Raw genomic sequence first — 27,145 nt, forward strand, 5'->3', positions numbered from 1 at the left:
CAAAGAATATTAACAATATAGATAGAACAGTTTTTTAATAAATATATTGCATATTCTTGCAACAATATACATTTCCTCATCGATAAAAAAATAGGTAATAAATTTGGTGATGCCAAAAATAAGATTCATTCATTGATAAATGCTTCACTAATCTTGAGTGTATAAAGACGCGGCGAAGACTATGTCGCGCTTGATCGCGGTCGAAGCCTCCTCCATCTTTTCCTTGAGAACGGGTTCGCCGATCGTCACAGCCGCGTTTTTAACATCTCGCAGAGTCTCGCCGAGTTGCTGTATGCACCGGACTATAATTCCTTCCTGGACGTCCGTCATCTTCATGATCTCCGCGAACGACTTGTCCTGCGCCCATTCATAAACGACTTCCACCAGACCGAAATTCAACGGCGATATCGTTGACAGTTGATAGTACTGCTCTAGATGCTCCAATTCCGCGTGCACCTCGTTCATTATTTTGCAAGCCTGAAGAAAAAAACGAGAATTGTTTCAGGTTTTTGCAGTGTAATTTTGGTCTGATTCGTGCGTGTGCGAAAGGAGAGAAAATAATAGCGTACATTAGCGAGGCTCGGCGTGAGCTTCGGTTCAGAATCCGTGCGCTGTTGGAAAATCAGTGCCGACAATAGCGCTACTATTTCTGCCGGTTGTAAGACCGTCAACACGTTTTTGAGGATCAATTCTGTTATCAATAGCTCATTGCTGCCCATTTGCAGCGCAACTCTTCCCTTTAGAGCGACTGCAAATCAAATTATTAAATATGTGGTATAAATAGAAAAGAATTATTTATAAGAAATTTAAAGATATAACACAAACCTCTTTCATCATTATCTATGTATCTCAAATGCTTGAGAAGTGCCACCATGTTCACGTAATCCGGATACAACGCCATTCCCTCGTCACTGAGTTTCAGCTGCAACAGTCGCTTTTGATCCTCGAGCTGATTTCGCTCGAACACTGGTCTGAACTGTTCCTCAAAATTCGGTATTTCCGTACACTTCATATCGTTGAGATTAGCTTTTAGCTGGTCTCTATGCTGTATTCTTAGTTGCAAATCATTTTTCGATGAAGGCTCGATGTACGGACACAGAATTTTAGGATCGGTCGCAGCCTTAAATGTCAGAGAAATCAATTCCTGAACTGCCGTTTGGCACGTCTGTCCCGGTGGATCATTTCTAAAAAAAATATATAACAGTTAAAACATTCCCCAAGAAAATTATCACTATCCTTATTCATTGTCTATTTCCACATTGTTTCTTACTTAAATCTTGAAATCTGCCTTTTCTCCCAATCAGCCAGTACTAGAGAGCAATCAATCTTTATCTGGCACTTGGTGATGTGCAATACGTGCCACGCGGATATAGTCACGACCTCGTGCAGTGGATTATTGCCGGGTACGAACATATTTCGTTTCGTCAGACCAATTATCTCGCACCATTTCTCATAAATCTGAGCACTCTTGAATTCCGCTGCTTCGGAATTGGAGGCGTCTGCGTCCTTAAGTATCAACACTTTGTACTGGCTGGCAGTTTTGTGATGCGCGACTTGCAGTAACAGAGCTAGCTTGTTGTAATGATTCGCGTACGATATTAGCACGACTCTGCCGTCGCTCAAATTTTTTGCCGTCTTTTTAGACTCGAACAAGTAGGGATTCAGGAATTTAATGTCTTCCAGATAATCGACCGCGACGTGGTAAAACACGGAGAGCTTATTTTGCATTTCGGTCAACGCTGGCAAGCTCGATAATTCCCGCTCGATTTTCCGCAGCACGCTGTTGTACGTCGCTTCCTGCGAAGCCAACGGCGATTCCTTGAAAGACTTGCGCATCATCGCTTCGACGGTGACGGATTCGTTCACCCTTCTCAAGTTGAGCAGCATCGAGTACGTGACTTTGAACTTTGACTCCAACGTTTGCGGCTCGCCGCACATCATAGGTTTCAAGTCGTTGAAGTGCGGTACGTCATTCCTGCACATTACTATAACAGTGCCCGTGGTGTCGTGCCCTCGTCGTCCAGCACGACCAGCCATCTGTATGTATTCAGTCGGGTACAGGGTGCGAAAATTGTTTCCGTCGAACTTTCGTACGGAATCGAATACTACCGTGCGTGCTGGCATGTTGACTCCCATAGCAAAAGTCTCGGTCGCAAATAGCAACTGAAAAGCACGAGAAAATAAAATTGCATTTTCTTCAACTTGGCATTTTTAAACTTATTTTCAATCTAAGTAGATAGAAACTGTTTTAGAAAATTTTTTCAAACATATTTAAATATTTTCTTTAAATTAAAATTTTTTCTTCTCACTCTTTGTTTTCTTTTTTGCGAAATTACCTTCACAACTCCACTCTGGAATAGCATTTCAACGATTTCTCTCAAAATCGGCAATATCCCGCTATGATGTATACCCACGCCATTCTGCAAGAGTTCCTGCATCATGAGTATCTGTGGTAGTTCTCTATCGCTGCCCTTCAGATTCTTTATGTTGGTTTGGAAGAATGCGTGCACCTGATGCTTTTCTCTCGCGGTTGTTAAATCGATATTCCTTAACGTCGCAGCATTCATATCACAACGTTTCCTTGATAGTGTAAATACGACAACAGGTATCATATCCTGCGGAATTGATCATAAAAATTATTACGCATGTACAGAAATATTTAATAAAAATTGTCTCCGTAGAATACGAAATAATATAACTGCAGGCAACGCACATTGTTTAGAAGATGGCTTATAAATGCTCTCCACAATACTTCTTCCTGCCTCGGAGTCATCTGAATTCTTCTCTTAAAGTCCTTTGACGTTTTCTCCTTTTTCTTATCGGATGCGTTTGTCGCTTTGTACCAACTAAATTAAATTAAATTCGCGTGGCAAATTTTAAAACATTACGAGTCTTTTAAAAGTACAAATACACTTGTATGAGAGAGGAAAGAGATATAACTTACCCATCCAATAAGAATTGGCCGTTCCCATCAAGGACCAAAAATTTATCATCCTTGGTCTTACCATCGGTGCCAGTATACAAGTAATGCAAAAGAGGTATCGGTCTTTTTAAAGTACTAATCACATACATTTTACGTTTTTTGATACGACCAACCCAGTCGGCAAATATTATTGGATTAGGCACGGTCGCGGATAACATTACTATGCTGATATTTTGTGGCAGAAGAATGACTATTTCCTCCCACACGTGACCTCTCTGAAAGTATTTTCAAAATTGTTGTAAATTAAAAATTGTCAAGTATTGAGCCTGAGAAATGCGAGTGCTACTTTTACAAAAACGTTTTTACTCACATCTTCATTATTTATATAATGCACCTCATCGAATATTACGTATTCTAGATCTCGCAGGACGTCGGATGCACAATATAGCATTGATTGCAGGATCTCCGTCGTCATGATTAGACACGAAGCGTTTTGGTTGATTTGCAGATCACCCGTCAATAATCCAACGCTTTCGAATTTCCTTTTAAAGTCGCGGTATTTCTGATTCGAAAGCGCTTTTATAGGCGATGTGTAAATCACTCTAAAATTAAAGGAACGATGACAAAATAATTAACGAAGAAACTAATATCTGATGATGATTAGGCTCATAATTTGCAGCTTTACCTCGTCATGTGCTTCTGACTCAATGCAATGGCGTATTCAGCAACAGTGGTCTTTCCCGCCGACGTGTGCGCAGCAACGAAGACATTGCTGTTCTCCTCCAATTTAAGAATAGCCTGTTTCTGAAAAGTATCCAATTCATAATCGAATCTAATCGCTGGATCGGGTATTCTCTTGTCGAAATCAACTATCGGCGCCGACACGTCTAACTGCTCCGCCCACTCCGTTTTTGCGAGCTCCGGTTGCTTCTCGGATATTTTCAAGACAGGTATGTTAGTCTCTTCGGGCAGAGCAGGAATGTCATCTATAGAGGGAACGCCACCGTTCAACGTGACTGGAACATTCTCCTTTTTCGGTTCCTCCACCGACGACCACAGACCAAGCAAGTTTCCTTCTTCGTGTACGATAGCCATCAAATTGATACTATTATTATCAGTTTTTAGTCTCTCCAATTTTTCAGATATCGTGATTTCAGTTTCATTGTTTGTGCAATTAATTGGCGTGCAGTTGTCGCTCTTAAACTCTGTACCCGCGCTGAAGCCTTTCGCCAATGTTCTTAAATTCTTCTCAAAGTCAATGTCATCCAGGAATTCATTTTCAGGCGCTTTGGGTTCGTCAAAACCACCAGGCCAGAATGGTATATTGCTAGGATTACCTGAATGTATGAACAATTATTATTCATTATTCATAATAATATTATTCATAATTGACAATATTTAATTAATATCTTAATTAGAAACAATTCTGGTAAAAGAGAATATGCACTACAGCGAAATATGTGTCACAATAAAATCGAAGCACCTCGAACTCCATCCATGAGCGGTCCTGGTGCGCGAGTCATAGACATAGAATTTCTTGCAGTTTCTCCCGCACCTTGCAAGATAATCTCCTGCATCTCGCCGATCTTGCCCGTTACTGGATCACGATCAAATTTTAAAGTGGTACCGATCGGTGCCAGATCGAACTCCAACAGCGAGAGAACATCTGCTTGGCGCTGCCAATAACATTGAGTGTTATCCAACTGATGGATAGGTAATTGCTCGGGGCACTCAATGTACTCTCGCAATTCTGATTTAATATCGGGCCAAATGGGTGGAGGCCCAAATAACTGCAAGTAAACGATGTTAAAACTTGGATATGTTCAGATATATATAAAATTATAAATCCATATATTTAATCTTAGAGAAATGACCGTTACCTCCGTCGATTCAGTCATTTTTTGTCCAATTCACACTTGTTTTCTTTATAACATGCTGTGCTTCGTTTATTAAATGTACACTGTTAACACAGTTAAAGAATAGGAAATTAAAGATAAATAGTAAGAGTAAATAAGTAATAAATAAAAAGAGTAAAAAATTTAATACATTTAATAAGTTGTTGAACACGGATTATATATTTTAAAATATACAACTGTTAGAAAATAAATAATTGCTTTGTATACAATTGAGCGTGCAATTAACCTCTCAAACACAGGCGCGCCTGGTCGCGGATTCGCGAATCAAGGAACGCGACAGTAGAGTCATCTGGCAGTAAATCAAAAATTATATTAGACGTTTGTAAGTTTTGCAAAAAAATTCTTTTCAGAGAAAAGTTCGGAATGGAATCGAGAGACAGCAGAAAATCGATAAAAAAACGATATATTTTGATTGAATTGTATTGCATATATCATACACTTGGAGCAAAACCTTACAAAAAATGGCTAAAATGGTTGCATACATCTAATAACAAACGTGAGAAATAGAATATATCAATTGTAAAATAACCAGAATGCATTATTATAACTTAACTAATTTATTATTATCGTTATTATTCCACTTCTGTTTCGTTCATCCTCAATTTTATTCTGTCCTTGTGCTTGTTCTTCTTCCGCAGTCTCTGGATATGCTTCTTCAATTTACCCGTGCTCTTTAAATCCTCGTATTGCGAAACCAGATCCAAGATTTTCTTCTCCGCTGCAAAAGACAAACGGAGCGAAATAATAATCGGAAAGTAAACGAAAGCCATGTATTAACGATTCAATTAGCGTACATTTTTTCTTGTATGTAGGTTTTTCTCCTCGCTTAATGGAGTCTAGCAGTTCTTTCTTCTCCTGTTGTCTGTCTTCTTCCTTCTGTTTCTGCCTCTTTCCCTCTCTCAACTGATTTTCAAGTCTTTGAGTAAGGTACTTAATTTTTTTGATGGTTTTTGGATCTTTAGTTTCTTTCAGTTCCTTTTGCAAAGCTTTCAAGTCGTTCTGTTTTAATTCACTGAGGAATGCATAAGAACGTTTGAAGGCCTTGCTATCGAAGGTGCCGCACAAACTATCAAACCTGGGATCTCGAGATACGACTTTTTTCACGGAAACCACTTCTTTCAATACACGTACTGGTCTCTTGGCGGACATTTCGCGTGGCCTATTCCTATTTTCCCGTTTAAATTCGACTTTTCGCTTGCCTTTTTTTCCAAACATCGTTTCATTATATACTTTGGTTCCCAGTCTGTCCTTTAACTTCTGCAGATTCTCGAAACTCATGTGTTTTAATTCTTCTCGTATTTGTTTCTAAAACACAAAGAAAAAATTCATTAATAAGGAGAATATATAAACTTTTGTTTTATAACAATATTATGTGTATTGAGTTTACTTGAAAATACAAATCGGAAAAAAAAACTTACCTGATCTTTGTCCTCTGTAAGAAGAGATTCCTCCTCGTCACTCATGTTGAACTTTCAGATTTTCAAACGGTATTTGCTGCAGATTCCCCAATGTTATAATATGGAGCTACAAGACATTTTTAGGTTAGACTCATACAATACGCAGAATATTAAAACTTATGAATAAAATTGCATAAAGTTTTTATATATTTTTTGATGACTTATAAGTATCACGTGCAATATGTTATTACTGCCTATTTTATATGCACACATGCTCGTATTCACTAACCTCCCACGAGCATGTGAAGCTACAATTTAACTGATAATGGTAAATACCGATTTTCATTTCTAACTTTTTAATTCCTGTACTACATAGATGGCAGTAGTTGTCCAAAGCCGTTGAGAAAGTACTGTATCTTCTTCAGTAGGAATAACGTACATAGCAATAATATTAATTATTTTCAATAGATACGATATAAATATTCATATTTTTTGAAACGAGACATTAACAAATTTTTAAAAAATAACAATTATAAAAATAATTATTTCCGGTACTGAATGTTAGAAGTATTCAACGATAAGCATTCTACTAACGCAGATACTTTCGTATTACACAAAATTGTGAAATCCTTAATTGCACGTAAATTACGTCAATATGTATCATCGTATAGAAAATTACGATCCTTGTCCAAATACTTGAAAAAAAAGAGTGCTGGAACTGCGCAAATCCTGTGACCGCTTAGTGGCTTCCTCTGGCGGCACGTCCGCGAGCATCAAGGTCGTCCGAATAATCCAATATGCGTCGTTAATTCCTAATTTGCATCGATCCTCCACTCTCCCGGACTTGATGCTATTTTCTCGACTTCCTCGACAGAATTGCGAGACAACGAGCTTTTCCCATATCCGAAACTTTCAAGGTCGACGACGAATTACGTGTCACGATTATGGATGGGGTCCATTTAGCGCTGTGATGCTTCAAAACACTTTTTATCCGTCTTTTACTTGAAAGAAGAAAAAGGATGGAAGATGTATGAAGCAGATTTGTAGCGGTAAGTAGATTACACCCCACGTTATGATTACACACAACAGAATTAAAAGAAATGAATGCTTGTTCATTCTCCACGAAATTAAATATCTAATTTTCGAGACTCACGGTTCAACGTTTCCGATAATATATTATATTATAAATTATATGTACTATAACTATAAAAGAAATACTTTTAATCATTCTGTAAACCTCGAAATTGGCAACTGCTTTTGATATCTTTTTAAATAATTCCGTAGAAAATATGACTGAAAGCGATTGAGATGTCCATGAGTGACGAGGAGGAATCTCTTCTTACAGAGGACAAAGATCAAGTAAGTTTTTTTTTCCGATTTGTATTTTCAGGTAAACTCAATACACATAATATTGTTATAAAATAAAAGTTTATATATTCTCCTTATTAATGAATTTATTATTCTTTGTGTTTTAGAAACAAATACGAGAAGAATTAAAACACATGAGTTTCGAGAATCTGCAGAAGTTAAAGAACAGACTGGGAACCAAAGTATATAATGAAACGATGTTTGGAAAAAAAAAGGCAAGCGAAAAGTCGAATTTAAACGGGAAAATAGGAATAGGCCACGCGAAATGTCCGCCAAGAGACCAGTACGTGTATTGAAAGAAGTGGTTTCCGTGAAAAAAGTCGTATCTCGAGATCCCAGGTTCGATAGTTTGTGCGGCACTTTCGATTGATTTTTTAAGTTAGATTATCTTCAAGATTAGGAATTAAATTTCTAGCGTTTATTTAATATCTTTCTATTATTTTTATTATTGTATTTTATAAATAGTCACCTATTATTAGTTTCTTCTAAATAGTCTTTCTATTTTTGCGGTAACTTTGTGTCATCGCAGTACTGTTTAATCGCAAAAGGTTACATTTGATTAGAGTGAGTAATATGACGGAAGAGGCGCGAGCGGTTCGTAGAAATATTACGTATTATGACATATTATAACAACGAAGTGACTTTATGTGTGAATATACGCGTGATTTATAGTTTTATAATAAATTTCGTATATTTAAAATGTGGCTTTTACAAAACAAAATAAAAATTTTGAAATTTTGAAATGTTATCTCAAAAATGTGTAAGGTATCTCGTTATATTGTTCCCTACAATTGATTTTATTATATTCCGCGAGCATGTTCAGTTTTTTCGATTTGAAATTGTAGATGGCGAGGTTCCCGAGACGCTTCCTACAAGCCTAGCCGGCACTTCAGTGTACTTACCGTCAGAGTGCAGTGCAGTCGCGCGGTAGCAACATGGCGGGCGTGTTGTTTGAGGATATTTTCAATGTGAAAGATATCGATCCGGAAGGCAAAAAATTCGACAGGGGTAAGTTTATAACAAAGCTTATACTTCGATACGTTCGCATATCAATCTGCTGTAACGGTTTGTGCACTTCACTGCCAAAATGGCTGCGTACTGCGAGCGGATCGACCGTGTCGATAGTGCCGGTACAGAACGAAGCACATGGAGTAACAGCTGAGTGTTCTCGATTTCGAAAACGTATCTTCTCGTTCGACTCATTCAGTACCTCTTCAACGCGATTGTCGTGACGTCGATTGATAAAATAACGTGCATAAAACGTGCAATGCATAATCGTGCTGATCGGCACGGACGAACCGGCGCCAATGATAGGTTATTCGCGAATAACGATATCAAGCATGACGAAACTACATGTTTACGTTAACTCGTGAGTAGAAATCTAGCATTTTGATTTTATTTGATGTAAAAACCCTCATGAAGTAATCGTGAGGTGAAAGTTTAATATTAATTCTACTTTAGTTTAGGCAAACCTAACCTAACTTGAGTTAATCTGATCAAACTATGGGATAAGGTAACCACATTTAAGGTTAATTGTAAAATGCGAATTTAACACATGCGAATTGCCTCCTTTCTGAAGAAGAAGGAGAGGTTACCAATATAAACAGAATTACTCGAGCGCGCCACACGGAAAAAATAAAACTATTAAAGTTTTCTTCTGTCCGCTAGATAACGTCTAGTATAACACTAGTAACAAACCTAAAATTATTCATTATTATTTCACAACCTCGACATAAAAATAACAAAAATTTGCGCATACACATAACTAAATTACAAACAATTGCGAATTGTTTCACTTGCGTTTGTCCTCTAAAAAGAATTTCCAAAGCAACGTGTGCGTACGTTAAGTGCTGATATCGCGCGTATATTTGTGCAATTTTGTGGCCTCGATATGCTCGCGACCTTTTCTGCTCTACGTTTTTGCCTGCTCGTGGACCACGAGAGAGCGGAATTTGCAGAGCGGCGTAGATCAGAGAGGACGACCATGACCGAATTTGCCGTCGGAATATTGGATGTACCGCGTGTGTACCGCGCCCCTTCAATCTTGCAATAACACGAAAATTATCCCAACGTATAAAAGCAATGCTTCTTCTAACGTATATTTATCCACGGTGAATACGATAGAATGAGACTTTAATCGAGGAAAGTCAAAACTAAAATTATCTAATTTAAGATGCTGAAGGGTAGCAAATCGCGTTACCTTCGACTTGGACAACTTAGATTGTGAAATCTCGGACAATCTAGCGATTTCCCGCTGTTAACATTACAGGAGAGCGCATTATAAAATATTTACAAGTTTAATGTTAAAAGTAATTTTAATCTACCCCTCCAGTTACACTAGATAGTGATAGAATCCGATTGTGTGTACGTAGTTCAGGGTGCTCCCCTCTCCCCTTTTCTCGCTATCATCTTTCATCTTGCGTTAAAACATGTTATCTCCATACACAACGTATGTCGTGATTAAGTGACGCAGAGCTCCTCCTCCTCGTACGATTGCGAATTCCAAATCGATAATTTGGTAGTGTCCATCGGACGACGAGCGAGCTTCGCAAAACGAGTGCTGAGAGGGAGCGAAAGGTTTTGCCTCGCTTCTTCTCCCTCTTTATTTCTCCCTCTCTATCACATACGCACAAGTACCGCGCGCGCGCGCGCATACACACATACATACACACACAAAATCACTCACTCACTCATAGAGGCGGATGGAACCGGGTGCTCGCTTGCGACCGGTCGATGCAGCGAGGATGCCCGCAGCCGCAGCAGCAGCAGCGCCAAGCAACACGGCACTCGCGTAATATGACGCGACTACGTTGCTGGACTTCGGAGGGTAGGAGTGGAGAGGAAGCGGCACGCGAGTAGAGCGAATTGGCGCTGCGCGGAGTAGCTGGGGCGCGTGAGGGGGAGGGGGGCGCGCTGGTGGGACTTGACACGGTCAAGGTCAGCCTCAGTTCTAAGGTCGCGAGGGGATGTCATCTCAGGAGGAGCGCCTGGATCTCTCTCCGTCTCTTTTCCTCTTGTTCGCTCCCTTCTCCCTGTCCCGTCCCATGTGTCTGTCTCATTCCGCGTGTCTCGGCCGCACTTTCGGTCATAAGTCATAAAGCGAGGACGAAAGCGTTCTCCATTTCTCTCTCCCTCTCTTTCTCTTTTTGGTTTTTTTCTCCTTTATACCCGCGCGCATGTTAACTTGGACTCGTCCGCTGATGGGAGCGTCGTCTTTATTTCTTCATCTCGCGAGCTTTCTTCGTTTCTCGCGAAGCCACGCGCGAGACTCGCGGCTTTCAACGGATTAATGAAAACAACTTTCTCTATACAACATGCATTAAAGAAGTAAAATAAGGAAGATAGAGTAGTGTGTGCTCCGGAGTGTCGCTTCTTACGATATTATAAACCATGCCTGTAATTCCGTTGTATAGATCACTTTTTGCTTCAAGTCGACTCATCTTTTCGGTTTTGCTCATTGAGATGATTGAAATAATTTCCTGATGATCGCAAGGAAACTCAAAAGAATCGTCAGCGGGCAATAAGAATTTCTTCTTCTCTTCAAGAAACATATGCTGTTGGCATATATGGTCCCTGATGTTATTTTTAGATTGAGAAATTCGTCACATGCACGTGATGCGCAACTGACTTCTACGAACAATAGGAAGATCTCTGTTTTAATAAGTTTAAGATATTTTTAATGCACCAGCATCGAACGAATCTCTTGTATTGCGTAATTAAAGGTACAAATGAGTGATATTAATTACAAGTGACAGTAATAAATAACAAATGTGTGAATATAAACCTCACATTTGTTACATATTTTATTCCATTTCCGCGCATCATTCATTTGCACGTGTCAGCGATGCAGTTACGTAATAAAGGGCCAGAGTTTGCCATATTGGTGGAAAAAATAGTCCTTACGCAAACGTATATCAATTTTCTCGAATGTATTAACCGTTAAAATATGCAGTCATTAAGTTCCCATTATTTCAATACGGACATTATTAGCAAGGAACGAAAAGAAACGGATGAAAGAAGGAGCTCCGTGAAAAATACTCAATTTGAAATGTAAGATGAAGTAGTTTTACGAAAGATGAAGCAAACACGTGTATGTTGTGAAGCAATGAAATTTAATGAATGTTATTGAATGACGAAAAAGGATAAGTAGATACGCGTCGTTGTAAGCAGAAAATTGATCTTTTCTATAGTTAAAGCATAGCTAGAATTGAGTCTCTGTGATCTTTGACACGAGTACAATATTACAATACGAGTACAATACGACAATAGTATTATACATTCAGCATAATTTGCTAGAAAAGTGTAGAAAAAGTTTTGTGCCCAAGAAGTGCCAAACAACAAAGACCCGAGTTGAGTACAAGTTGATGGTAGACTTTTATCTTCAAGTTACTACAATAGTTTTAATAATACCTCATTATGTATAACGATAATCTCTTGTATAGAATATATTATACAGGGTGAGGCACCTAAAACAGGCCACCTGAATATCTCGGCTGTTGTTGATGATAGAAAAGAATGTGTCAGACCAAACTTGCATGGTTTCGAGGGACACATAATTTGTTCTAAATAATGTTTTATTAGGTGGACGCGTAGAGGTCATATGAAGATCAACTTCGGTTTTTTAAATGGTATGATATGTTTTTTTACGTACCATCTAGTAGAGCGTTTGAAGATGCGCACATTGATCTACGGGTCAAAATCATTCAAGATCACTGAAGACTAAAATTTCTAAGTGCTAGAACTTTTTCATTTCTGAGTTTACGGTATTTTCGATAGCAGAGAACTCTAGGCAATATAAAAAATATAGATATCAACAACTCAGAACTTCTCGGAAAAGAAAAAATTTCTAACGGCTAGAACTTTTTCATTTCTGAATTTACGGTATTTTCAATAGCAGAGAACTCTAGGCAATATAAAAAATAATGATAACAACAACTCAGAACTTCGCGGAAAAAGAAAAAATTTCTATTGCCTAGAGTTCTCTGCTATTGAAAATACCGTAAACTCAGAAATGAAAAAGTTCTAGCACTTAGAAATTTTAGCTTTCAGTGACCTTGAATGATTTTGACCCGATCAAGATTTAGATCAATGTGCGCATCTTCAAACGCTCTACTAGATGGTACGTAAAAAAACATATACCACCTAATAAAAAACTATTTAGAACAAATTATGTGTCCCTCGAAACCATGCAAGTTTGGTCTGACACATTTTTTTCTATCACCGATAACAGCCGAGGTATAACAGCGATATTCAGGTGGCCTGTTTTAGGTGCCTCACCCTGTATATAATTTATATTTTTCTTATCAGTATATCTTTATTTTATAATTCGTATTAATATATTTTAATCTTTTCGAACACGTTTACGTAGCTTTATTTTCTTCCGCGTTTCCAAATTAATTAATACCATTGTCAAAGATAACCGATCGATACTAAAAATAAACCATTGACGTACGCGAATACGAAATACGAGGCGTGTTCCCGGTGACATCGGAGTATTGCAACGAGCATGCCCAATTACGTGATATAGGCACATCTCGAAATCAATCTCGAGGATGTTCAAAGCCGATGGGCGCGCCGCGCCGGAACGGCGATTCAGCCGCGCGTCTAATAGTATAGTAATAGTTTCTTTAACGACCCAATTCAACGTAAGTGTCGTTAAATAATTACCGACTCCGAACGAACCCCCGTCGCACTGCATCGCGCTTCGAGAGAGAGAGAGAGAGAGAGAGATACGGCTTATGCCATAATATTAGACATGAATGCACAAAGATATTATTATCGGTGAAAATCAGAGCACGCTTTCCTCTGTGCGTTAATCACCACGATCATGATTTTATGTCATTATTTTTGATATTATATTTCGAATGATTTACCTCGCGTTATCCGTTAATAACTTTGACTCCGTAACGTATTCCGACCGGTTATGTGTTGCAATTGTGATTATTCATGTTTTTGTGTTCGATACGAAAGAAATCGTAACAAGAATTTTCTTCAGAATAATTAACATTGACGTTTCCTTTTTCATTTTCATACAATTTATGCAAGCCTACGCACAGTGTTTATAGATAAATATTAAAGACATCGAAGTCTCGTATTTTATCACGAATGCAGTTTAGATATTGAGGAAAAGATGCGGTCGCTCGCGCAATTCGCGCGTACGTACGTGCTCGCCATTTATTCCGCACTCGTTCTTCATTTTGCCCGGCTCGCTCTTTCGTTTCCTCGACTCCTCTCTTTGTCCCGGCGATGCTGCAAGTAGGTCACGGTGAAAGAAAAAGGGGAAAGAAAATGAAACTGTATGCTAGAGACAATGAGATTCCATTTATTCGGCGCTTAGTTCAGTGTTGATTGCCAAATTAAACAAATCTCTGCATACATCGATCTTTTTTCTTGTTCTCTGATTTATTAACATCTGAGATTATCTTACGTAATCGAGAACATTCGGCGCCTTCAAATATCTGTTAACATGTAAAAGATATATCAGAGTTGGAACAGAAAATAGCATCATTTTCTATGAAATTTTATGAATTAAGAAAATATTGATTTTTTCAGAAAGAAAATTATGTATTATATAAAATTATTAATATATAAAAAACCAATATTTTCTTACTTTCCGTAGTTTTTAAAATTTCAGTATTCGACGTCAATCGAAATAATTAAGTTGCTGAAACCAACTTTTGTTCTTGAAATAAATTTCGTCGCTGAACGACGATTGAACAACGCGGATAAGTTTTTTGCCTGGGAAAGTTAATTCCCAACTAAGAAATCTTGATTTGTAACGGTGCATTAAACATTAATGCTTCCATATTTGCTATTAATAAAATGCACGGGGTTAAAGTTTCCGATTACATAAAGCTCATTGAATGTGAATAACGATTTTTGTAAGCGTGAGTCATACAATGCACATAGAACGCCGTAAAAGTAAACACGGACTAATATGCATCGTCGCGCAGGATTTTACATTCCGTGTCTTATTCATCGAGATGCTTATGCATTACGTTTGTGCTTTTATGTAACTTTGCGCGCGCGATCTGCTTAACAAGATCGAGCTCGATGGCGAGTCAAATCGATGCCGTTATCGAAGTAACGGCATGAAACGAGCCGGTAACCGTATGGAGATTGGACGGACGTTTATGCATAATGAAATATAACGTGCCGCAGCGAGGATCGTGGGGGTCGTTATTGTGCCAGGGGACTGCGCTATTATTCCGAAATCCGAATAAATTATACCGCGCACTCAGATATACGGGGATCCCCCTCGTTGCTGGCGTATCGGCTGGCGCGAATAACGTGGGCGAGTTTATTAGCGATACCGCGACTACCAAATCGACAAGAAATTCTAGCGATGTAATTGGTACATTTACATTTCCCTTAATTTTTACATTTTTTCTTTTTTTGCAAATTAACTTTATCTTTGCGCGTATGCCATATTTTTGAGATCCGCGCGACTGAGAGCTCCAGAGAATTATTAAAGCTCTTGTGCATCTAGACTCTAGCAGATCTCATTGTATCGCGATAGCACATCCGCGCAGCATCCAATCGCGATCGCACCGGGGACGACAGAGACGCAAACCAATTTTTTCCGCTGTAGCCCGCAACGCGACGGCGACGTGGAGCAAGTGGCGGGCGCGCTCGAGAGTAGGTAAACACGCGGGATCGCGATTGGCGGCGGCGGCACGGCTCGGCCAATCGAGGCGCGCGATTCGCGAGTTTTGCGCGCGCGGAGCCGGCAACGCGACCGGGCCTCGCCAGTGTCGCGGTGACGCGAGGATCGGCGAGAAAAACCGACCGATGTGGAGGTTCGTACGTACGAGTACATGCAGCATACGCGCGCGCAAATCGGGACTACGCGCCGCCGTGGCTACCAGAAAAAGAGGAAACGCAATGTGCCCGCGGTTGTTTCGCTACGAAGAGAAGCGAGAGAAAGGGGACGCGCGGATACGGGGTAGTCGCGAGCGAGAGCGATAAGCGAGACGAGGAGGCGAAGTCGTGCAGTAATGACGAGCGAGAGAAAGGAAGAAAAAGGTAGGGAGAGAGACCGCGCGCGGTGGAGGCCGCTCGCAGATCGGCGAGTACGTGATGGGAGAGGGGAGCGGCGGGGTAGAGGGGAGGGTACCCGGCTGCCTTCAGTTTGGCGTTCGGTGTTGCTAGGCGCGAGGGCCACTGTCAGTGCCAAGGCGGCAGCCGGCAACCTTCTCTCGATCGCGAGGATCGAGAGCCGAGCTTCCCTCCTCTCGAGTCTGGCAGCCGAGTGTCGCCCATTGTCCCTCGCGACTTTCTTTCTCTCTATCCTGCCGTCACTCTCGTTTCCGCTATCTCCGTTCGTCCTCCCAGATCACCGATGATGCATTTTCGAGAACGTTCCTCGCGCACGGCGCCGCGCCGCCGAATCCGCCGGCGCGCTGCCTCACCGTTCATCAGCCGCAATCGCGTCTGCGTGCGTGTGTGCGTGCGAAAAAAGAACGGAGCCCGCGGTACTGGAGAGACACGCGAATCACGGGATTCGCCCCGCGCCGGAGGATACACCACGCGCGTCCCGTTCGCCGATCATCCGCGCGACGACTCCTGAACCGCTGACAATGAAACGCACAACGCTCCCGTGAGTACTACTCCACCTGACTTTATTTACGTCACCAATTGACCGCACTTTCCATGCGTCACTCATTTCTTTTCATCCCGCGCGAAAGTGTCGCAGATTTTTATCTCGATTTGAACAAGCGACTGATTTACGATGTCGTTATCTGCGCCCTTAGGATTCAATTGCGTAGTGTGTGCTGTCACATGTTAGTACAATCGTCACGTGAACGTCTTTTGTCTAAGCTTTAATAATGGCACGAAACAGCGTCTCGCATAAGTAATAAAGTTAGAGCTCATTCTACATTAATCAAATGGAAGGAAATATTCGCATTTGTCATGCGTCGGACACAAGGATATAAAAAAAAAGTATCGTCATTAACAATGACACGATGAAATATGGAGCACGTCAAGCTATGATGGATTTGGTAATGCATTGCGCGCGGCTTGTACACTTGAAAGACCTGCGGGCCTAAAATGACCTATCTTGTATAGGAAAAATTGACGTGAAACTGCCAAGTTGCTTCGAAAAGAAAATTAAAAGGAAGATATTCTAAAACGTAGATCCGTGTCAGAAAGGTCACGAACTATTATTCGGCGATTTTCGTAACATCTCAAATGCCGCGTTCTTTTCAGCTGTAAAGACGCTGAGTTGGCGAACTACGCAGTTATGCGAATGGAATATTGTCGCGATACACCGAGTGGGTACGGTCTTAGAAAGTCGATCCCAAATTCGATTGCACGCCACAAAGATACGTCACCTAAACGATATCTCTATTTTCATTTCGGTAAATAAGGATGTTTTATGTATCGTGCTTTGGTTTAAAGATTTAAATATAATATGTGCAATATTCTCATGTCTCGTGGAACAGCACTGATTGTTCTCAATTCAAGTTATTGAGTAATGGACATGAAAGTAATAAATTTCTGATAAACTGAACGTGTGCATGTGATGGTATTATTCTCTCTGAAGATGCCATGAAAGTGCAAAATGGAACAATCGCATTGCGCACCGATAATCCTCTAGAAAGTTTCAGTATTATGCAACCGATACGGGTTATCGGTAATATGTCGCTAGATTTTTTTATTGTGACGATAGCCTGCGACGATCGTGTTGTCGAATGAGTGTTTTCTTCCTTATTTGCGTTTCTGAGTCACACGCGAACGCGTGTCTGCCGCGTTATCTATTCACGCAAACCGCCGCCCGACGAGCGTACTTGACATTATTTGTTACGGATGTGACACCAAACAAAAATTGTTAAAACACCTGTACTTGTGTGGCATATGTGTGATACATAGGTTATTTTAAACAGCCATTATAGCAAACTAGGGAAAAACAAGTAATTGAATAAAAATTATTGTTGCAACACCATTATGTGTTAAATACATTATTTAATTTGTGTATGAAGTAGTCGAACAAAATGAACAATTTAATTTTGAAAACATGTGCGAAATCAGATATACATATAATTAGAAGGATCGACCTCAGTGATACACTGAATCAAATCAATTTTCGTGAATGTAAATGACTGTTTATTAATATGGATCGAACAAAATCATTGTAGACTGGACTTTTCAAATTTGCCGGCGTATCGGTGAAAGTTCAAAGTTATTTGAAACGAGTTCTGTGAACGTGTAGAATTTTATATGCGATTAAATTCCGCGTGCAGCAGAAATTCTTCGGCTCGCAAACGTATTGATTAACTGTGTGGCGCGATTTCTGCAGATGCCAATCAGGTGGCCGGGCTTGTTCATCTCACGAAGGGTATGTATGTCGATAACAGAATATCGGCGGACATGCCGTTTAACAGCCCCTTTCACGGTCTCGCGCCATCGCAGATCGAAGAGTCATCGATTAAATCATTGCGCATCTCTTTTGGAAACCCGATACGTGAGGATCAAAGAAAATCTTTTTTTTGGCATTCCACTTCGCATTCGAATTCATTTTTAGTTGATCGGTTTCAATTGAGCCAACAGATGTAGCACACGCGCGCGCGCAAGAACAGATCACAAATTTATAATGGTAATAATTTTTATGCATAAAATTGGAATATTGAATTCATATTTTTTATGAATGAAAACTCATTAGATACAAAAATTCATGACAAAAAATATTATTTGATAATTTTGGTGGAATATTTAACATTGTTACATATTTCAGTAACATTTATTCCGAGAGAGAGAGATAATGAACATAATGAAAATGATAACACAAAACGTGCAATTATTATAAATTACTAAATTATTGTGAAATAAATTATTTGATCAAATGTTTTGAATATAGTAGAGTAATCTTTGTACATGATCGTATAGACAGAATAACAAACAAATCGCATGGACAAAGCGAAATAAATATCAAGTTGCCATGACCCTATTTATTTTAGCCGGTTGATATTAAAGTCGTCGCACCATACTACGCCACATAGACATGACATAATCAACGAACATCGTTCTGGCTATATATACATTTTTTCTTTGCACGTGGCGTGATTCGAGAGACCGGTCTCCACCTTGTTCGAGATCGGTCCCTCCAGCGGCTGACCTTGAAACCAGCTGACAAACTGAGGAAGAACGAGGAGGACGATTGCGCAACGCTTTGAAACACTGTGATTTTAAGGCTGACTATCGGGAAATTTCGGACAGTCTCTTTGTCCCCGGTCGAGAAGCAAATATTATTGATCCTAACGTGCATTCCGCTCAAGTGCAATAAAAATGCAAATCCACGTCTTTATTGCCGCTAGTAAACGCTAGCACTCGCTTACTGCTATACTAACTGAAGTTAAAAATATCTGAAATCGTGAAAAATATTTCGTCAGATGAATTAAGATTGACTAAATTAGAAAGTTATTTATACAGTGTGTCGCAAAATATTTTCAATCGCAGATTGTTATTCGAATTCGAAGTTTCCTTCAATTAGAATTTTCTGTGATTTGTAAGAAATGAAATGTATTGGCGTGATCACTTAATCACATTAGAGAGTTAGTCATCATAGAACCCCTGATCTAACTTGTTTGTTCTCTCGCGGTCTTGCGCGTTTCCCTCGATAAATTCACCGAGCAGCATCCGCTTCGGCATTCCCCGCGTTCCATGTTTCCCGAGTCATCGATATTCTCGCTGCGACTCTTTCCGAATCGCTCGTGTGCAGCGTGCAACGTCTTATCAACCACCATCAGAGGGAAAATCCATCCTGGCGCATACGACGCAGATGGAGGAGGATTCGGTTTTTCTCGAACAGTCCGTGCAGTATTTTACGGCTCGACAGACATATAACTCTTCTTGACCACCGAAAAGGCACGCGCGACTCGGTCACGAGGCCGATCGTAAATTTTTATTTCACGAGAAACGAGTCGCTCTGTCGATTCGCGAAGCAGCGAGCATTTCGCACCGTGTTTTTCAACAATCCCGTGTTCACTCGAGCAACTGGATATCCAGAAATTAACGAAGCTCGGGGATTTGCATGTGTTACATAATTACAGCTGCAAATAGAATCGAATATCGCGTACGCTAAGTAAGTAACATAAAGGAAGTGTGAGAAGAAAATTGCAGTCATTTGGGAACGACTTTGAGAGGTCGATAGAAAACTATAGCCGATGCCCTAGAGACAAAAGGTATTTAGTGGAGATACAGTGAGCTGGTACACGCTCGCTCGTCGCAATGTATATCAAGGTTCGCGGAAAGCGCTCCGTGTTCTCCTCGAGTGCGCTTAATGCACCGAGAGGATTCTTACACGATGTACGGTACAACAATAATCGAAATGGCGAGTAGACGAGAGCCACTCGCTCGCGACTCGCGGAACGGCGAAGGAGCGGCGATGTAATTTCACTCGCTGGACAATGTGGGAGACAAAGAACCAGTAGAAAAAACGGTACGAGGGTTGCTCGAGGTGGTGAAACGACGGGAGGGGGATGAAGCGATTGGGGAGGGGAACAAGAGAGAAAGAGAACAGGAGAGGGTGGAAAGAGTGCCACGTTCGCCCTCTGACGCTCTTCTGAAGGTCAAGGTTTTCCACCCCTCGCGGGCTACGAGGATGAGCGATAGGAGGGGAGGTATCGACGAGAGAGACGGAGAGAGCTACGATAAACGGCGGGAGGGTGATTCAGCCGCAAACGGGGTGAAGGGTAGAGAGGCTACAAGGGAGGAGTATATACGTGGGTGGTTGGTTAGTCGAGGATGGACTATACGAGGAAGGGAGAGGAAAAGAGTGCAGCGGGGGTAGCGAGAACCTGGTGCCTAGTATTTATAGTGCCTGCGAACCGGTCGATAACGGATAGCGACACTGCGCAGTTCGGAAACCCCCGTCGTCGAAGCCAGCCCACGCACGTCACCCCTCCTTTCGCTTTCTCCTCCGTCCGCCAGCAGTGTTTCTGCCAACCCCTTTCGCTCCGGCTCGGTCTTTCTGCCCCTCCGTCCACCTCTATTCCTCCCCTTTATCTCTTTATTAGCGACTTAAATTTAATTTTTGCCACGACGCGCGGAAAGTATAAACGTTTTAATTATCCGTTGTGTCGTCCACCCTCCGTGCCATTCTTCTTTTCTCAAGATTTTATCAGATTTATTTATATTCTTGTTAGTACGCTTAGTATGTTATACAACGGCTCTTTGTTTTTTCTAATCGGTCTGAGGGAGTTTAGGGTAAAAGATATATTCGTCTCAATGTTTCGTAATTATATGGATCTTTTTCTTGCAGAAAATATCAGAGACATTTCAAGAAAGACAAATGTGTCTTCTGATTTTGATTAGTTTCTTCCCAAACATTTTTCGATCCTCCAATAGTTTTAGTTTATTTTAATAAATCAAAGCTTTAGTGCGCAGTAATTTCTATATTTAACGTTATGTTTAAAAACGTGTATACTTTGTCCATGTAAGACACTTAAAAGCAACACTTTTTCATCGCAAATAATGTTGAACGTAATCGATAAAGATTTTCTGCTTTATCGCCTACCTTTGGAAAATTTTTGCCATCATTTGTTGGATCATCGCGTCAAACTTATGACTCACTTACAAATTTTAATTTAATATTAAAAATTCGTGTAGCAATACATGTATACTTTGCACCTAACGTGATGTGTTTCGAGTATAGTAATGCAAAGCTTGATGAGTTTGTTCGCATATCTTCACCTCTCTTTATATACTTAGCCTTTTTGAATAATTCACTAGCCTATTCATCGTGATTATATTGTCTGCTACTAAGTCCTAAGTATAGCAGTCTTATATATATTTTGAAAGTGATTCATATGGCGCTTCGGGAAACGGCCGAATAGCGTGGCGAGTTATATTTAAATTGAATCGCGATCGATTAAATGCAAATAAAAATTACTATTTTGATAATTTAGAGCATATTTTAATAGGAGGATTTTAATTGGATTAGCTTATTAGTTACAATGATTTTTCTATATATTATTACCAATTTTGTTGTAGTTTTAGTATAAAAAAAGATAGAGAACATTGGGTAAACTATAAAGCGAGTTGGATGATCCAAATTGGATCCTGCTGTTTTAGAAATAAATACTGTTTTATTCGATTAATGAAATAAATTCAAATGCCTAAGACGCATTAATGTACGTTGTCCAAACATCATATATACGATACATTTCACATATTATACCTTAATTAAATTTTATATTTAAGATCCCTAAATATCATATTGTAAATATGAATTTCTCTGAATTATTTAATACGTATAGCATTATTGATAAATGCAATACATATGTTAGTATGTCATGTCATGAAACATTAATGTGCTATAATGTGTAATAATGTGAGCAATATATTAGGGAAAGCAACACGTGCACATAATTTATATGACGCTTCTTGCAAAACTAGCTTATGACTGAAAATGAACCATTGAGTCTCTATTTCATTTATCTCGATTAATGATGCTAGATTTAGCGATTATCATTACTAAATCGTTATACGACTCACAATTAAATATGAGACGAGAAATACCTCTGTCACGTTTTATCCGCTTGACGCGGAATTAATCATAGAATGTAAGCGCGAGGAGTATCTTGATGTACATGCGGCTCTCGAAGCACTAAAGCACTAAAGAGAAGATTAGTACGGATTTAACGCGTTGAGAAAGGGGAAACGAATGAGAATTACGCTCTTCTTAAACGCAAGCCGTAATCTTCCTCTCCATATAGAAAACCTTTTCACAAGACTCTTGACGCCGCCCGATATAAGAATACGATTTTCAAAAAGCGCAACCGCTGTCGGGTGAAACTTCGATCGCACTTTCACGCGTACGCCCCGTGCAACAAGCTGAAAAGCCTACGGTAGGGAAGATGGAACTCGAAAAGAAAAGGAAAAAAAATCAAATGGCGTGGCAGGGCTGAGATAACCACGAGACGAGAGCGGAGAACAGCACGGAAGAGTAAAATCCTCTCGGAGGAGTGCGGGGAAGTTGAAACGCGATAGGACAGCGAGGGTGGGAAAAAGGGCTTGGGAGTAGGCGGAGTAGTGCGTCGAGGGAATGCAATGTGGGGGTAAGTGCATTGCCATCCCTTTCGTCCTGTACCAGGGCGCATCGGGGATGGCCGGCTAAGCTCTCTGCCCCACGCTGATGACGAGGGAAAGGTGGGGAAGGGATGGGCTCGTTTCGGTACGATGGAAGTAGATATGGGAAGATGAGCACCAGCAATGTCATCTCGTTCAGGCAACTTCGCGCTTCGTTAGAGTGTAAAGGTCACTACACAGATCTTCCCTCCGGCGTTCTTTTTGGAGAATAGAAACCGGTCCTCCGCGAGAGTTGAGATTTCAGTACTGCGACCATTATGATGTCAGGTGTATTTTTTCATCTGTGACACGGAAATGATTAGGATTAAACCAGTTTTTCGCGTCGTGTGAACTTGAAGAGTACAAGGATGCCTACGAACAACGATTTTTGCTATTAACTCACGTATACGGCTACAATGATTTTATAATATAGGACTACGTAGCAGAAAACATTGTTCCACTTTTTACAGAAATGCAAAAAGGATGTTTTTATTTATATTTAATATGTGATTTTTCACATATAGGAATTTTTTATACTTCTTTTAATACAACTCGTGAGGATTCCATGTTTCCAGAACTTTTTAAAAACCTCTCGATCTTGAGATAATAAGAAATGAAAACAAAGTTTAACTAATGTCTTGATTCTTTATTAAATTAATGTAAATTAAACGAAACTATGTGAGAAAGTGCTTTTTTCTACTACTAGTAAAATTTAGTTTTATATATTTTATAAAAATTTAAAGCAAAGTCAGGGAGAATGTCTAAATTTCTAAATTCTCAAGATCGCTGATCGTCACGATAATCACAATAGCAAAGTCCTCTGTTTTCGTAGTAAGTAAACCCCATAATCTAAAGGGAGACAGAAAATCGATAATGTAGAGCGAGGTGATGCACAAACTGTCAATGCAACTCGTTCTTAATTTTTCACCCCTCCTCTCTTGTTTCCGCGGGGAACAATATCAACACAAATTCATTCGGGAAACGAGCGGGGATGGTGCACTGCAAGAGGGAGGGTGTACCCCCTTTCGTCTCGCCCAGCGAAAGGGAGAGCACGAGGGGGTGGCACGAACCACTCGGGGAGGGCAGCCCTTCTTCCTCGAGGAGAGAGAGGGGAGGCAAGCCCGTTGGAAAATTTACATCGGCAGCGGATGGACCGTAAAGGTCGCCGATGCTGGTGTCTCCTATCTTCTTCGGCGCCGTCGCCGCCGGTTTGCTCTCTTCTGCGTAAGAGCTGTCAGCTGAGAGCAGATTGCTGTTGCTGTTAGCCATGAAGTTAACTACGTGTACTTCCATCGTCGTGAAACGTGGACTCTTCAGAAAAAAAGAAGAAGAGAGGGGAGATAGCGCCTCTCAATGGCGTGGAGTATTTATAGGAGTGAAATTTATAGAAATTGGAGTAACAAGTGAAGAAAATGATGGAGAGGGTCGGGAAAAAGGCGGGAAAAAGGTAGAGAGAGAGGATGCGAGAGAGATAAAGAGATGGAATCAGCTGATACAGTGAAATGTGTTGGTGTAAGAAAGGATGTAGAGAAAGCATCGCTTCTTCTTGTTCTTGTTTCCGTTCCTGTAATCGGTAACTCTGGCTCCATAGATCGGCTAAACCGATGAAGGGCGGATTACTCATGTGAGTAACTTTTGAAGTAAGTAATTTCGCGCGACTGTAATTCGTATACATTGCATTCCTGCTTAATCGTGATTAATTGTGGATCCTTATTTCGGTCGAAATCCTTTACATCAATAGAAAATGGATATTACGGATATTTTAACGGATTGTTATAATTGCAAGATTTATAATTATGACGCGGAAATTTCCAATTTTGATTTTAGATAAAAGTATAGGATTAGTAAAACATTAAAATAATATAAATAATATAAATAATAAATTGCAGAAAATGATAAATTATAGATACGTTCTTGTATTTGCGCATTTAGAAAATAAGCCTCTTATGATATTATTATATTTTGGAACTAGAATAGGATTATCTCGTACGAAGTAATTGTATTTAAATGGGAACATTATTATTACATAGTACATTTATAATAAACTTATATATATATATATATATATAATTTAATAAGCTTTTTAAAATATATTTTACGTCACATGGAGAATTTATTTCGCAATGTTGATTATATTACGTGAATTTGTCCAAATCTGTTTTAAGTAAGAAATTAATGTGCATTGATTTATTTATATAATCTTTCAACAGTTAAAGATGTATTACCTCTTGTGTTGGAATATGCAATTAATGCAAAAACGTTTTACACTTTGCAATTTCATTAGTTATATTTAGCGATTAGTTAGTGCATATCTTAATGCACATATATCAATACGATATTCAACGTATAACAAGATTTTCTAAACACATTTTACATCACGTTCTACATTAAATGAGGTACAACTAACGATGTTTACGATGTAAACTTGATCGAGTATATTTCTCGTGTTGATCGCTCGCCGACAATGATCCACAATGCTGATAATTCACCCCACGAGCACTCGAGATCGAGTCGACGCGAGAACGACATTGTGTCGATATTAGATTATCGCGGAGTGGGCTGTATCGGAGTTGGCGAAATCAATATCAAATGTAGACCTTGGATCTCAAGGACGCGTATAGCAAGATATCGGTCCCGCCGGAGGCGTAACGCGTGTAACTTGTGATTGTACAATTGTTCATTGGTTTCGCATAACGATTGATCATTATCGAGAGAACAGAGCATTTTGTTGCGTGTCCAAACAAAGATGAGAGATATTTCTTTCATTCTTGTTTCAATAAGCAAATTCGAATTTTGTAACAAAATAAGTTGGATTTATTGTTATATCTTTTTATCATTATGGCGCTTATAGTAATTTATAAATATGCAGGATGTACAAGTTGATAAAAATTTTGTACAGCGTGCTACGTAATTGTTATTTTACTTAGCTGCAGATTATATAAAGAAATAAAAAATTGAGATTGGAAATGACAGTATACTGAATTTGTTATCTCAACTTAGCTAGTGAGACATATGTGTCTAAATTTACAACACCTTTTGCGACGTTACGTATACTTGAACAAAGTTTCGATTAGAACAATTTGAATAACATGTTTAGGAAATATAAGAAGAAAATTAAAGAATAATTAAACAAGATATATATGCATTGCATATACACGACAAAATTTACGATAATAAAATTAGTTTTTATGTCGATGCACCGCATTTGTCAGACTGTTAACCATTACTTATCTGCGATTTGTCTGTTTTAATATTCAACAAGGTTTTAGTTAAAAATTGTTTTATCTTCATGTATTTAGATAAATATTTTACGATTAATATCGTTTAACACCGTCAAGATATTATTTATGAAAACAAAACTAATTACATATTAATTATGTCAGATTGAAAAAAGATTACTTTATTGATAACGAACAAAGAAAAAAATGCCATGTATCCTTTCATGCGTGGTATTTTGATGCCACTAGTAACAACCTTGTCTTTTGGTGCAACATACATGAACGCTGCTATTAACAGTATTAAAACATAGCCAGAGCTGCGTTTCTGTTTGGAATTTCGGACGATGCATTCGCATCCGCTTACCTCATGAATATATGCAATTGCAGTTTCTCTTGTAAACGTTTAGCTTTCTCGTACTAGGTAGAATAATCAGTTTATCGACTTTATGAAACTCGTTAAATCAGATAGCGGTTGCAACACGATTTCCGGATCATGTTAAACGTTCGAGCGGTTCCCTCTTGGATTCACAATCGCCATTTACACGGCCTTAGCCGGCAACAAGTCGGTATCGCAAAAGTTCTTCATTATCGAGTCCGGAATTAACTTGGCGCCGTTATCGCACTCAAACGAGCGATGATATGGCAATAGGTGAAACGAGTAACGAGTCAAACTGCTTTTTCGTCTCGGCCGAATATCGAAAACTGAGATATAAATGACGCTAACCGATAATGAGTAAAACGCAGAAGAGAGCAAAGGAGATATTTGGAAAGATTGTGGACATATAATAAATGCACGTGTTCGTGCACACTTATATGTGTCGATAAATTCGCATATCGCTAATCGAAAGCGCGTTTGATCGGTCGCTTTTAATCAATCATGTCAACTTCGTCGACGCAGCTTCGTCTTCATGAGAAAATGAATTTTCTCCCTCTAGACAATTTCGAAAACTTTTGGCTAAATATAACTTATGCTGATATATTCGGATTTTCCAAACATATTTATGTGAATTATTTATCATACATGTCGTATAATTTGATTATTTAATAACAATGTATGTAATTTTTAACGAACATGTTCTTTCTTGATGGGTTTCAGTGAGCAGACTACACTGTGAATCTGAATCCTTCAAAATGGACCTTATCTTGGACATCAACAGTTGGTTATATCCCATGGAGTTAGGTGAGTTCTTTTATCAAAATTTCATTTTTTTCAAGTTAAACACACACACTCAGCTTCCGGATATTAAAGAAATC

At 39.5% G+C, this 27,145-nt stretch overlaps 3 protein-coding genes and 1 long non-coding RNA gene across 9 annotated transcripts in view; 1 reads left to right on the top strand and 3 right to left on the bottom strand.

The window, feature by feature from the left end:
- Positions 1 to 20: 20 nt before the first annotated feature.
- Positions 21 to 5,069, bottom strand: LOC105282973 (helicase SKI2W). Of its 2 annotated transcripts, XM_011345332.3 has the most exons (12): positions 4,970 to 5,069; positions 4,804 to 4,883; positions 4,407 to 4,713; positions 3,609 to 4,260; positions 3,294 to 3,525; positions 2,945 to 3,198; positions 2,714 to 2,846; positions 2,337 to 2,615; positions 1,271 to 2,163; positions 826 to 1,184; positions 570 to 748; positions 148 to 477 (listed from the first exon to the last, which is right to left on the bottom strand). In XM_011345332.3, exons 2-12 carry the CDS (start codon positions 4,819 to 4,821, stop codon positions 148 to 150), a joined length of 3,636 nt encoding a protein of 1,211 aa, XP_011343634.1. In that variant the 5' UTR covers positions 4,822 to 4,883; positions 4,970 to 5,069. The 2 variants fall into 2 exon arrangements, with proteins under 2 accessions (XP_011343633.1, XP_011343634.1); XM_011345331.2 differs by lacking the exon at positions 4,970 to 5,069 and having other exon boundaries at positions 21 to 477; positions 4,804 to 4,963.
- A 157-nt stretch (positions 5,070 to 5,226) lies between these two features.
- LOC105282975 (ribosomal RNA processing protein 36 homolog) lies at positions 5,227 to 6,726 on the bottom strand. 2 transcript variants are annotated; one of them, XM_011345334.2, is made up of 4 exons: positions 6,590 to 6,726; positions 6,258 to 6,363; positions 5,634 to 6,144; positions 5,227 to 5,557 (listed from the first exon to the last, which is right to left on the bottom strand). In XM_011345334.2, exons 2-4 carry the CDS (start codon positions 6,300 to 6,302, stop codon positions 5,412 to 5,414), a joined length of 702 nt encoding a protein of 233 aa, XP_011343636.2. In that variant the 5' UTR covers positions 6,303 to 6,363; positions 6,590 to 6,726; the 3' UTR covers positions 5,227 to 5,411. The 2 variants fall into 2 exon arrangements, with proteins under 2 accessions (XP_011343636.2, XP_011343635.2); XM_011345333.3 differs by having other exon boundaries at positions 6,526 to 6,614.
- A 1,732-nt stretch (positions 6,727 to 8,458) lies between these two features.
- Positions 8,459 to 27,145, top strand: part of LOC105282978 (DNA-directed RNA polymerases I, II, and III subunit RPABC3) — a 49,734-nt gene continuing 31,047 nt past the window's right edge. The window contains exons 1-2 of one of the 4 annotated variants that reach the window (XM_011345338.3): positions 8,459 to 8,612; positions 26,988 to 27,071. In XM_011345338.3, the coding sequence (XP_011343640.1) occupies positions 8,540 to 8,612; positions 26,988 to 27,071 (157 nt within the window). In that variant the 5' untranslated portion in view covers positions 8,459 to 8,539. Of the gene's footprint in view, positions 8,613 to 8,942; positions 8,974 to 22,635; positions 22,664 to 24,294; positions 24,314 to 26,987; positions 27,072 to 27,145 lie in introns of those variants that run through there. The other 3 variants (XM_011345340.3, XM_020032871.2, XM_011345341.3) reach the window with 3 other exon arrangements.
- Positions 13,906 to 15,601, bottom strand: LOC105282980. The gene is made up of 2 exons (XR_894610.2): positions 14,215 to 15,601; positions 13,906 to 14,062 (listed from the first exon to the last, which is right to left on the bottom strand). It is a non-coding gene; the product is annotated as an uncharacterized LOC105282980 (long non-coding RNA).

This window comes from Ooceraea biroi, chromosome 14 (assembly GCF_003672135.1).
Source record: "Ooceraea biroi isolate clonal line C1 chromosome 14, Obir_v5.4, whole genome shotgun sequence".
Taxonomy (NCBI): domain Eukaryota; kingdom Metazoa; phylum Arthropoda; class Insecta; order Hymenoptera; family Formicidae; genus Ooceraea; species Ooceraea biroi.

Excerpts from the sequence above, each read along its gene's own strand:
- LOC105282973 (XM_011345331.2), bottom strand. Across the intron at positions 2,616-2,713 it reads TAAGCCATCTTCTAAACAAT|GATATGATACCTGTTGTCGT; the intron begins GTGCGTTGCCTG and ends TCAATTCCGCAG. Across the intron at positions 749-825 it reads CATAGATAATGATGAAAGAG|TCGCTCTAAAGGGAAGAGTT; the intron begins GTTTGTGTTATA and ends TTTGATTTGCAG.
- LOC105282975 (XM_011345334.2), bottom strand. The coding sequence starts at position 6,302 with ATGAGTGACGAGGAGGAATCTCTTCTTACAGAGGACAAAGATCAG. Across the intron at positions 6,145-6,257 it reads TTACAGAGGACAAAGATCAG|AAACAAATACGAGAAGAATT; the intron begins GTAAGTTTTTTT and ends TTTGTGTTTTAG. Across the intron at positions 5,558-5,633 it reads ACCTACATACAAGAAAAAAT|CGGAGAAGAAAATCTTGGAT; the intron begins GTACGCTAATTG and ends TGTCTTTTGCAG.